This window comes from Hemiscyllium ocellatum, chromosome 5, assembly GCF_020745735.1.
Source record: "Hemiscyllium ocellatum isolate sHemOce1 chromosome 5, sHemOce1.pat.X.cur, whole genome shotgun sequence".
Taxonomy (NCBI): Eukaryota; Metazoa; Chordata; class Chondrichthyes; order Orectolobiformes; family Hemiscylliidae; genus Hemiscyllium; species Hemiscyllium ocellatum.
The window spans coordinates 113750877-113763427 of NC_083405.1; the positions used below are offsets into that span (position 1 = coordinate 113750877).

Here is a 12551-nt window from a genome sequence, read left to right on the forward strand (position 1 = left end):
GTAACAGAGAAGATCTGAATATATAAGTTAGAAGTATGAGAAGGTCATTAGCAGTGAGAGAGTCTGAGAGTGTTCAGCAGAACTATTAATATTGTTGAGAGCAATGACATCCTGATTGTGGTGAAAAATTTAGTAACACATGTAGTTAAGGTGACCTTGATGAAGAAAAATAATCAGAAACTAGGCTTTCATTGGCTCCAGACGAGGTCCTGTATGGGGCTGCTGCTGTTGGGATGAGAGTGGAAGAGTAGTTGGGTCTATGATGAATAAATGCTATCTGACATTTCTAGTGAACTGAGACAGTGAATGAGGGAATGCTAAAGAGGAAGAAGTGTATTTGTAGGCTTGAGGAACAACACCCTGTTTTTTGACTCCACTTTGAAGCTTTCTGGACTCTACATTGAGTTCACTTACTTTAAGGCAAGACCTCTGTCTCTGTCTTATTTTGTCTTTCTTTTTCTTCTTTGTTTTGCTAGGTTCTGGTGTTTTTTAAATCCTGTCACACTGCGTTCAGAAAGCCTTTTTTTAGATTAGATTAGATTACTTACAGTGTGGAACAGGCCCTTCGGCCCAACAAGTCGACACCGACCCACCAAAGCGCAACCCACCCAGACCCATACCCCTACATCTACCCCTTCACGTAACACTACGGGCAATTTAGCGTGACCAATTCACTTAACCTGCACATTTTTGGACTGTGGGAGGAAACCGGAGCACCTGGAGGAAACCCACGCAGACACAGGGAGAATGTGCAAACTCCACACAGTCAGTCGCCTGCTGCAGTTCATACCTCACAACTTTTGTTACGTCATCACTTCCATTGCCACTCTTGGGAGCTGTCGCATCACAAAATCTTTAATCTTTCATCTCTGGCCTTCACCCTACTGTGATCTTCTCTCTTGGTTTTCTTGCCACCCTCCCTCTTCCTACTGGCTTCAAAACACTGACATTTCTGTTTCTCTACAGAAACTGGCCTCAAACATTGACCCTCTTTCTGTCCACAATAGCCACCTGACCTGCTGAGGTTTCCCAACTTAGACACACCTGTTGACCAGTGTTAAAATGTGACCCAGTTTGTTTCGTTTAAATAAGACATACATTTTGTTTCACTCCAAATACACTGCTTCCTTAACATTTCTCCCGAATCTCATTTTCCTCAGTGCGGTGTTTACCTGGACAAATCTTTTGGTGGTGGTGGTGGAGCTGGACGGATCAGAACAAGAGGCTTTGGACCTTGTTCCTTTGGTCACTAATGTGGTTCTGGAGGAACATTACCTAATTGTGGGAGTTGTGGTTGTGGTTGATGTTGGAGTGATCCCAATCAACTCTCGTGGAGAAAAGCAGCGTATGCATTTAAGGGATGGATTTTTGGCCGACCAACTAGATCCTATCTATGTGGCCTACAATATGTAGCCTCCTGTTCTAAGGCTCCGGTTAACAATGTGTATGTACATATGTAAAGAGAACTCTTGGTGTTCACCACAAAGTGTGCAGAAACCAATAGACAGTACTTGTTCCACACAGGGACTTTCTGCACTTGCAAGCACTCTTGACTCGCCACAAAGATGTGAAACTAATTCTTTGTACCACAGACGTTTAATAGGCAAAGACAATGATAAGTACACAACCCTTTGAAAGTCAAAAGCCCCATTCTGGAGCCTATTTCTTGCTTGTTGGTTGATTAACTGCTTTTGAAGTAAGTGTACTATCTGCGCTCTGTATTTTTAAGTTATATCAGCTGAAGTTGCTTACGTTTTTTAATCTGCCCTCTAAGGGGGTGCTTTTTATGTATTCACATACTGTGGCAAAAAGCAAGTATTTTAGATTGTCGATTCTTGAGATTTGGTCAAAAATTGTCAAAACGTTGTAAACAAGGAACCTTCTATCTAGAACTGATTGGCTGAGGACATTTTGCCCCCTCCTTTTTTTTTCTTATGTCTAGTATTAGGAGGTACAAGAGTAATGTCCACCCTGTCAACACCATCTGCACTGACATCATGAGGTCCCTCTCAAAGCAGGGCTCAGAAACCCAGAAATGTAGTCAGGAGGAGGTATCTGCTACCAAATAATGTGGGTGTCTATTGTTGGTGTAGCCACTGATGGGGTCTCAATAATGTTTTCGCTTGTGTGATGATATCATTGTACTACAAACAGGAGGGAAAGAAATACTGAGTAACTTCATATCATGTAATTATGTACAAAACAGTTTTAATTTATTTTGTTCTCTTTAGAAGTATATTAAGAGAAAGACATTTGCGAATGTTTTCCTCTTTTAAGTGTTTGCTAAAAAGAAGCAAAGTGTTGCGTTATTTTATGTGGATAGCTTCACATCAGCACACTATATTCGAGGTAACTCATCAGATTTATGGTTTTACCAATGGAAGAGATGTTGAAAATCCAGTAATTCTTACTTGCATGGTGTCCCAGTTTTGAAATGAACAATGGTCATGTTATTCACCCAGCCCTCATCAGAGGTGTAGTATCTCAGTGTGTGAAGTGACCCGCAAGCAACTTCCATCAGAAGATTCCAACTTGGGGGAAAAAAAGTCAATGGACATCTTTATGCTTGTGAATTAACTGAGGTTTAAAAGTGCACTAAAAAAAATTGAAAAAAAATCAATAAAAAAAATTGTATTGTGCCAGATTGCCTGGTGTTCATTGATAACTTTGTGTTGGCATGTGCACACTTCCACTGTTAGACTCTCAGCATGTGGCAGGTTAAACAGAGTAGATTGTGTGTTTTCTAAGATGTGTGCATGCGTAATGCTCCAGTGTGACTTCAGATTACAAACTGACAGCTATTAATGATCGTTTCAAACTTTTTACTGCTGCTAATTGTGTTTATAGTAAAGCTTTTTCTTAACTTGTAATGGGTTTGTAAGAATTGAAAATGAAACAAAACATCTAGCTGCAAAAGAGCCGTTTTGCCAGTAAATTCACTTTGAAATATTGAGTTAAGATGTAGGATGTAAGAAACTAATATACAAGAATAAGTGTTAATTTTTACAGTTAAAATTTTTGCAATGATATATTTTACATTAAAATGTCAAGTTTTTAAATTTTTTTCTGATAGGGTGCAGTGTACTCAGAAAATTGGTGACTAACACCTTTCCTCCACGTTCGTTACAGTCTCATTCCCCATCTCTGTGTAGGTCGTTTGTCATTTTTCTACACCACCTTCCATTTATTTCTAGTTGAGAGGTGAAGAGACTGTGGTTTACAGTTCATTTCTCTCTGCCTTTGATAACGTTGCTTTGCGGTTGACTAGTGGAAGACTGATCAACGACATTTCACTTTTTCTGTTCACCTAAGCTGAAAAACATTCGAAATGATATGGCACCACCACAGCAGATTCACTGAAGACCAACAGGATACTCGTCAGGTTAGAATGATGGGCAACTTTTGAGCTGTCCAGTCAGGTTTGAAACAGTCCGCGTTGGGCTGCCTTAATGAATGAGTGAGCTCTTGGGATATTGACTACCTTCCAGTGTATGCAAATAACGTTCGCCATGAATGAGGAAGTAGACAGTTTAGCAGTGGTAATAATGCTGCTTTTCTTTCACTCAAACCTAAATCCATGCTCTTAACCTAGCACGTTACCTCTAAGGTTTATATATTTTCAAAGCCAGGTATGTTATGTCCTCTGCTGCCTGCCATTTGTAAAGAGAGTCTAACATTTACTATTTGTAGTAAAGTAGGTTTCTTGTTTCGTTGTGGGAGTGGAAGAAGCAACCATCCAGAGTCCAACTAGACTCAGCAATAAAGAAGGCGTGTCCTTTATTCGAAAATGTGCTATAGATAAACCATGCATTAGAATGTATAGAAACAGTTTGTCTTGTGACCTAGTGCTTTGAAGTAAAACAAAACCATGTAATCCAACTTGATGCACATGCACAAAAAGGAAGGTACATGAAGATCATATACTGTCAAAACAAATCAAAAACAGGATCAGATTCCTCATGGTGCTTGTTATTATTATTAATCCTGCTTGACACTTTACCCAAGGGAAGACTGTCCCTTTATCAGTTGAATGTTAGCAGTGTTGAGTCGCATAGGTTGCTGAATGGTAAGAGAATTTCATGTACTCAACCAATCACAATGGATTTTACTGTGCAAAGGACAGCAATCTTTCTTGTATGTTAAAACCACCAGTTCGCTTTGTACATGTGATAACGCCTGTTTTATATTCAAATGAACAAATAAAAGCTTTTATTTTTGTTGCTCTGAAAACACATCATCTGTCTTCATTCAGTGTAAATACTTCCCTAATAATGCCCTTAGACAACTAACTCTCCTGCTGTAGCCTTCGGTTTGCACCCTCTTTGAGGTCGATAAGATTCTTTTCACAGAAGTGAAAATAGTTGCTGTTTTGGTTCTATTTCATTAATGAGAGAATAGCAGTTTTTGATCTAGGATACCAAATATCAGGAGTTGGCATGGTACAGTATTAAAAAAACCCGGTATATGACATGTACAATTGGGGAAAGCCTGTGGCCAATCTGACTGGTTTGAAAGCTAATATTGCAATCACCCAATTCTTCAAATGTCTGTACATTAAGGATGTTATAAATACAGGTAGGCATCGATCAGTTCATCTATTTTCCTACGAATCCTGAATACAGAGAACAATAGTTTTGAGTTCATAAAAGCCAAAGGAACTACAGATGCTTTAAATTGGAAATAAAAACAGAAATTGCTGGAAAAGCTCAGCAGATCTAGCAGCATCTGTGGAGAGAATTCGGAGTTCACATTTCAGATTGAGTGACCCTTCCTCAGAAGTGTTAACTCTGATTTCTCTCCACAGGTGCCAACAGACCTGTTGAGCTTTTCCAGCAATTTCTGTTTTTATATCTTTGAGTTCTGAGTGAATAACATTCCAAGATTTTCAACCTTTCCTCATTACTTGGATGATTTTTGATTTTTTTTTTGTCTTTTAAAGCACAGACACCAATGACAACATGTCCTTTCTATAATATAGTGAGCAAAATTGTACATAATACTCCAGGCCTTATGATCTGGTGTCTTGTATCAATCCTTGGTTTACTTATGTAGCTTTATCTCACACTATCTGGAAACGTTTCTAAGATGTACTTAATGCTTGGTTTCAACATTCACAAATGCCCAAAAATTGTTGATTTGTTTCTCTGATAGACTTTGGTTTATGTTCCCATTGTTTGTTCTCCTTCTCTGGACTTATTGTATTTCTCCCCAAGATCTCTATTATATTTCCTCTTGATTGATTTCCATTAATTAATAACAGAAATAGGAATTGCTGAAGAAACACAGTGGGTCTGGCAGCATCTATGGAGAGAAAGCAGAGCTAACGTTTCGGGTCCAGTGACTTTGAGTTCTCAAGATGGGCTAATCCTGAGAAGCGAAACTAAACTGATTACCTGGTCTGCCTTAAACTGCCTCAGTGTATCAGTAACCACCTGAACCAAAATTTACATTTCATTTAGTACTTTCTTCCCTTGAATATCAGTCTGTGCAAAATAGTATCTTTGTATACTAGCTCTGACTCATTTAGTATATTTGCCATTCTTTCTCTGCTATTATATCACTTTTAGGAGCTTTCAATAGATCAGTGTACCCTTTCACACCTGCTTTCTGGTGGGCGGCATGGTGGCACAGTGGTTAGCACTGCTGCCTCACAGCGCCAGGGACCTGGGTTCAATTCCCGCCTCAGGTGACTGACTGTGTGGAGTTTGCACGTTCTCCCCATGTCTACGTGGGTTTCCTCCGGGTGCTCCGGTTTCCTCCCACAGTCCAAAGATGTGCGCGTCAGGTGAATTGGCCATGCTAAATTGCCCGTAGTGTTAGGGTGGGTTGCGCTTCGGCGGGTCGGTGTGGACTTGTTGGACCAAAGGGCCTGTTTCCACACTTTAAGTAATCTAATCTAATTTATAGAAATGCTTTATCTTTCTTTCAGTATTTCCTACTGTCCTAAATTTGTTTACTATTATGGCTCTACTGACCTGTTTCTTGATTTCTGCGAATTAATATCACATAGATTTCTTGAACTGAAATTCAATATAAATAAAAGCTCAATTTGCTGATTATGACAATAATTTAAAGTAGTTATAGCTTTTAGGAGTTGGGCAATAGTGAAGTTGTATTTATTATTCTGAGGCAGTGATAAAGTTGAAAACTACAGAGAGCATTACAAGTCGTACTTATGGGTTAATCCTGTAAATTAAATTGGGCAGAGATGAAAACTCTCTCTCCTAGGAGATGGTGATCAGTTGAGTTTTAGTGACGAATAACAACTTGATTAGTTTTTTTTGTGTGAGCCTCCAAAGAGCTAGAATTATTAAACTCCATTGCAAACCGTGCCATTCTTTTGAACAATTGATCTCTGGATTGCTTGTCTAGGATGATCATCACTATGTTGTTGTTCTGTAAGCAACACTTGTTAAGTCAAGTCAGATTATTTGGCATTTGTAAACTATATTTGCAGAATTGATATTGTACAATTAACATCTTTGAAATACAATAAAATTGTTTTTTTAAAAATATTCCTCAGATACTGAAGCAATCCATTTTCAAATGCAGCTGGACAATATCCAGGTTTGGGCTGACAAGTGGAAAGTAACATTTGCACTGCACAAATACCAGGCAATGACCATCTCTAATAAGTGAGAATCTAACCACCGCCACTTGACATTCAATGGTGTTACTATCACTGAATCCCACACTGTCTGTTACTATCACTGAATCCCACACTGTCAACATCCTGGGAGTTACCACTGGACCCACCACAAAAACGCATGTCAGAAGCCAGGAATACTACAGCAAGTAACTCACCTCGTGGCTACCCAGAGCCTGTCCATCATCTTCAAAGCATGGAGTAGGAATGTGGTGGAATATTTCTCATTTACTTGGATGGGTGCAGCTCCAACAACACTCAAGAAGCTTAATGCCATCCAGGACAAAGCAGCCCACTTGTTTGCCAACACATCCACAAATATCCACTCGCTCCACCACTGATGCTCAGTAGCAGCAGTGTGTACTATCAACAAGTTGCACTGCAGAAATTCACTAAAGATCTTAGACACCACTTTCCAAACCCACAACCACTTCCATGACAAGGGCAGCAGTTACATGGAACACCACCACCTGCAAGTTCCCCTCCGAGCCACTCACCATCCTGATTCAAAAATATATCACTGTTTCTTAACTTTTACTGGGTCAAAATCCAGGAATTCACTCCTTAATGCCACTGTGGGTCAACCTACTGCACATGGATTACAGCAGTTCAAGAAAGCAGCTCACCACCACCTTTTCAAGGGCAACTAAGGATGGCAATGCCCACATCCCATGAATGAGTAAACAACAGTTCTATGGGTATATATTGGCATGTCATGTTACTTTGATTACTTCCCTGTTCAACTCCTATAGACATGCAGTCTTCTCCTGGTCCTTGTGTTCGTTCTAGTCGTTATAACCCCCTTTCCTCAGGTGCCAGCTCAGTCTCTTTGCATGTAATCAAAACTGAGTTATTCAAGACAAAAAAATCCACACTTGATCAATCCACCCATCATTGTACTCCAAACACACAAAAACTCTCTTGTTAACCTAAAACATATCAATGTTGCCCCATTCCACTTCCACATTTTGCAAAACAGATTGTTTCCCATTCTTCACTTTGCTTCTGCTGTTAGAATTGACCCAACATAACAACACGACGGCTGGAGGAGGAGCGCCTCATCTTCCGCCTGGGAACCCTCCAGCCACAAGGGATGAACTCCGATTTCTCCAGTTTCCTCATTTCCCCTCCCCCCACCTTGTCTCAGTCGATTCCCTTGAACTCAGCACCGCCCTCCTAACCTGCAATCCTCTTCCTGACCTCTCCGCCCCCACCCCACTCTGGCCTATCACCCTCACCTTGACCTCCTTCCACCTATCACATCTCCATTGCCCCTCCCCCAAGTCCCTCCTCCCTACCTTTTATCTTAGCCTGCCTGGCACCCTCTCCTCATTCCTGATGAAGGGCTCTGGCCCGAAATGTCGAATTTCCTGTTCCTTGGATGCTGCCTAACCTGCTGTGCTTTAACCAGCAACACATTTTCAGCACCAACTCTAGACCAGTCAAGCATGCTATTTCCTGTAGCTATGATCTCAGTTTGATGTCCCTCAATGTGCTCCACCACATACAATACTGCAAGGTTTGTATTTCAGGTTGAGGTTAAGGGTGTAGGTTTGCTCGCTGAACTGTAGGTTTGATATCCAGACGTTTCATTACCTGGCTAGGTAACATAATCGGTAGCGACCTCCAAGTGAAGCGAAGCTATTGTCTCCTGCTTTCTATTTATATGTTTGTCCTGGATGGGGTTCTGGGTTTGTGGTGATGTCATTTCCTTTACTTGGATGGGTACAGGGTTGATAGATGGTATCTAGATATATGTGTTTCTTTATGGCGTTGTGGTTGGAGTGCCAGGCCTCTAAGAATTCTCTGGCATGTCTTTGCTTAGCCTGTCCCAGGATAGATGTGTTGTCCCAGTCGAAATGGTGAATGGATACTCAAAATATACAGTCCGCAGATTCCTCAGGAACAAACCATGACAAGCAGACCAAACACAGCCAGAAACCCTAACCACCTTACCATACATCAAAGAAGTTTCAGAAATGACAGCCAGATTACGAAGACCCCTCGGAATCCTAGTAGCACACAAACCCACCAACACTCTCAAACAAAACTAACAAACTTAAAAGCCACAGTACAACCCATGGACAAAACCAATGTCATCTAGAAAGTTCCATGTAGGACTGCCACAAACACTACGTAGGACAAACAGGAAAAAAGTTAGCCACCAGGATACACGAACACCAACTAGCCACAAAAAGACATGACCCTCTCTCCCTCATAGCCCTACACATGGATGAAAAAAACCACTATTTTGACTGGGAGACAACACATCTACACCTTAAACCTACAATACTTGCTATGATTCAAGCTGTCCTCTCTCTCTATACCTCTACTCTCCGCTATGACACTAATCTCTTTTCTATCTGCTTCACTCCAATAAATGCATATGGAGTACAACTGTTCTTCCAATCTATCAGCACCTGTCCTGAGTGCATTCCAATGGCTCTCTCCTCCTTCTCATCCTCGCCTCCCATCTTCCAACCTCAGTACTTTCCTAAAACTTAGTCTCATTTATTTCCGCATTCCCCAGGCTTATTTTCCTTTGTTTCTCCAAGTTTAAAGTGTATCTTCATTTTCAGGTTTTTAATTGGTAAGGGAATTGACTGTTAAGAGGGGCAAGGTAGGAAAGTGGGGTCAAAGGATTTCAGGTCAGCTGTTGAATGGTTGAGCAGTCTCAATGGGCTGAATGGCCTACCTGTATATGTTATGGTCTGTGTCATATCCTTACAGATCATTGACCCATTTGATTACATCACGTGTGGTCTGTTCTACACAGTGGGTGTAGATTGAAATTCATGAATTGCGCTTACAGTAAGGTCTCTGCAGATTGGTTGTCCCACCACCGCTAGGCTATGGTATCTACAAGGTAGAGGATTACAGAAAGTCAGGATTGACACTGCAGTATGATTTTGCCAACGTATAGAATTTGTGATCTGTAATGGATAATTTTAACAACCTGTTTATAGATTTTTACGGCACACTGAAGTAATAAAACCATGCAGACTGCTGTCTACCTTTGTGCTGATTACATAAGACATCAGCTTTGCTTTGCTGATATTTTAAAGCTTTGTTGTTCCCAGGAGAGCTGTATTTTCAGGGCCATTGAATTGTCATTTAAATAAAAATTGGAGCAGCATGATCTCTCTTATATAAAGAGTACTCTTTGCTTTAGTACATGTCTGTAAATTTTAACTTTACTTGTATTTGTAATTGTAATCGTTTTTGTTAAATACTGTCAGTTCTGCCATAACTCATTCTCGTGCAATTCGATGTTTATAAGGAAATTGTGTAATAGCAGCACCTTTTAAACAAATGGGGCTGGAATCGTACTATAAACCAACGCACACTTTTAAACTTAGAAACAGTGTCCCCGAATCATCAACTGTATTATAGCAAATGCATGTTAATGAAATGTGCATTATAACAGAACGACCTGTAAATCACTCTTAGAAAATTTCTTCTGAGCAAAAGTAATTAGCTCTGTCTTGCTGGCCAATGCCCTAGCTACAGATCTGTATGACTGGGTGCCACAGTGGCTCAGTGGTTAGCATGGCTGCCTCACAGCGCCAGGTACCTGGGTTCGATTCCAGCTTTGGGTGACTGTCTGTGTAGAGTTTGCACATTCTCCCTGGGTCTGTCTGGGTTCCTGTCAGGTGGCCAGCACTTGGCCCATATCTCTCTCAATCCTTCCTATTCATATACCCATCCAGAATGTTGCAATTGTACCAGCCTCCACCACTTCCTTGGCAGCACATTCCATATATGTACCACCCTCTGCCTGAAAACGTTGTCCCTAGGTTCGTTTTATATTTTTTCCCTCTCACCCTAAATCTATGCCCTCTAGTTCTGGACTCCCACATCCCAGGGAAATTATCTTGTCTATTTATCCTATCCATGCCCCTCATGATTTTATAACCTCTATAAGGCTGTCCCTCAGCCTCTGACCCTCCAGGGAAAACAGCCCCAAGCCTGTTCGGCCTTTCCCAATAGCTCAAATCCTCCAACCCTGGCAACATCCTTGTAAATCTTTCTTGAACCCTGTCAAGTTTCTTCTGATAGGAGGGAAACCAGATTGGCAAGCAATATTCCCAAAATGGCCTAACCAATGTCCTGTAGAGCTGCAATATGACCTCCCAACTCCTAAACTCAATGTTCTGACCAAAAAGGAAAGCATACCAAATACCTTCACTATCCTATCTACCTGTGACTCTACTTTCAAGGAACTATGAACCGGCACTCCAAGGTTATATTTACTCATATTCTTATTAAATATTTGGACAATATTGTTAAGCTTAAACAATGTCAGCAGTCACCTGATACTTGGAACAATTATTTCATGTCTTGTTCTCATGATGATGAATGTTTGACTGGCATTGAGTTTGAATCAGCAATTTACAGTAGATTGTTTTCCCAGTTGACAATGTAGTTAATGAACACTCCCCAGGACCTTATCATTAAGTGTATAAGTCCTGCTCTGATTTGCATTTCCAGAATGCAGCACCTTGCATTTATCTTGCAGCGATCATAACATAGTAAAAGTGATCATAATATGATAAAGTTCAGTCTGGAGTTCGAAAGAGAGAAGGCGAAATTGGATGTAATGGTGTTACATTTAAATAAAGGTAATTATGAGGGCATGAGACAGGAACTGACAAAAATAGACTGGAAGCAGAGGGTAGCGGGGAAGACAGTAGAGCAAAAATGGCAGGAGTTTGTGGGTATAATTGAGGACACTGTACAGAGGTTCATTCCCAAGAAAAGAAAGATTATCCAGGGAGGGATTAGACAACCATAGCTGACAAAGGAAGTTAGGAAATGTATTAAAGAAAAATAGAGATCCGATAAAGTGGCCAAGAGCAGTGGGAAATCAGAAGATTGGGAAGGCTACAAAAACAAACAGAGGATAACAAAGAGAGTAATAAGAAAGGAGAGGATCAAATATGAAGGTAGGCTAGCCAGTAATATTAGAAATGATAGTAAAAGTTTCTTTCAATACATAAGAAACAAGTGACAGGCAAAAGTAGACATTGGCCCACTTCAAATTGATGCAGGAAGCCTAGTGATGGGAGATAAGGAAATAGCAGGAGAACTTAACAAGTACTTTGCGTCAGTTTTCACAGTGGAAGACATGAGTAATATCCCAACAATTAAAGGGAGTCGGGGGCAAAAGAGAGAGTGCTGGAAAAGTTAAACAGTCTTAAAATTGATAAATCTCCTGGCCCCGATGGGATACATCCCAGAGTTCTGAGAGAGGTGGCTGAGGAAATAGCGGAGGCATTGGTTGAGATCTTTCAAGAGTTAGTGGAGTCAGGGAAAGTCCCGGATGATTGGAAGATCGCTGCTTTAACCCCCTTGTTCAAGAAAGGATCAAGACAAAAGATGGAAAATTATAGGCCAATTAGCCTAACCTCAGTTGTTGGTAAAATTCTAGAATCCATCATTAAGGATGAGGTTTCTAATTTCTTAGAAGAGCAGAGTCTGATTAGAACAAATCAACACGGATTTAGTAAGGGGAGGTCATGCCTGACAAACCTGTTGGAATTCTTTGAAGAGGTGACAAGTAGGTTAGACCAGGGAAACCCGGTGGATGTGGTCTATCTAGACTTCTAAAAGGCCTTTGATAAGGTGCCACACGGGAGGCCGCTGAGCAAGGTGAGGGTCCATGGTGTTCAAGGTGAGCTACTGGGATGGATTGAGGATTGGCTGTCTGACAGAAGGCAGAGATTGGGATAAAAGGTTCTTTTTCAGAATGGCAGCTGGTGACGAGTAGTGTCCCGCAGGGTTCAGTGTTGGGGCCACAGCTGTTCACGTTATATATTAATGATCTGGATGAAGGGACTGGGGGCATTCTAGAGAAGTTTGCAGATGATATGAAGTTAGGTGGACAGGCAGGTAGTACTGAGGA

At 40.9% G+C, this 12551-nt stretch overlaps 1 protein-coding gene across 4 annotated transcripts in view; it reads left to right on the forward strand.

The window, feature by feature from the left end:
- The window catches only part of LOC132815828 (disco-interacting protein 2 homolog C), a 608767-nt gene extending 604537 nt beyond the window's left edge, over positions 1–4230 (forward strand). For all 4 annotated transcript variants that reach the window (XM_060825111.1, XM_060825113.1, XM_060825112.1 and 1 more), the window contains one exon: positions 1161–4230. In XM_060825111.1, the coding sequence (XP_060681094.1) occupies positions 1161–1413 (253 nt within the window). In that variant the 3' untranslated portion in view covers positions 1414–4230. The remainder of the gene's footprint in view (positions 1–1160) is intronic.
- The last annotated feature ends 8321 nt before the right edge of the window (positions 4231–12551 follow it).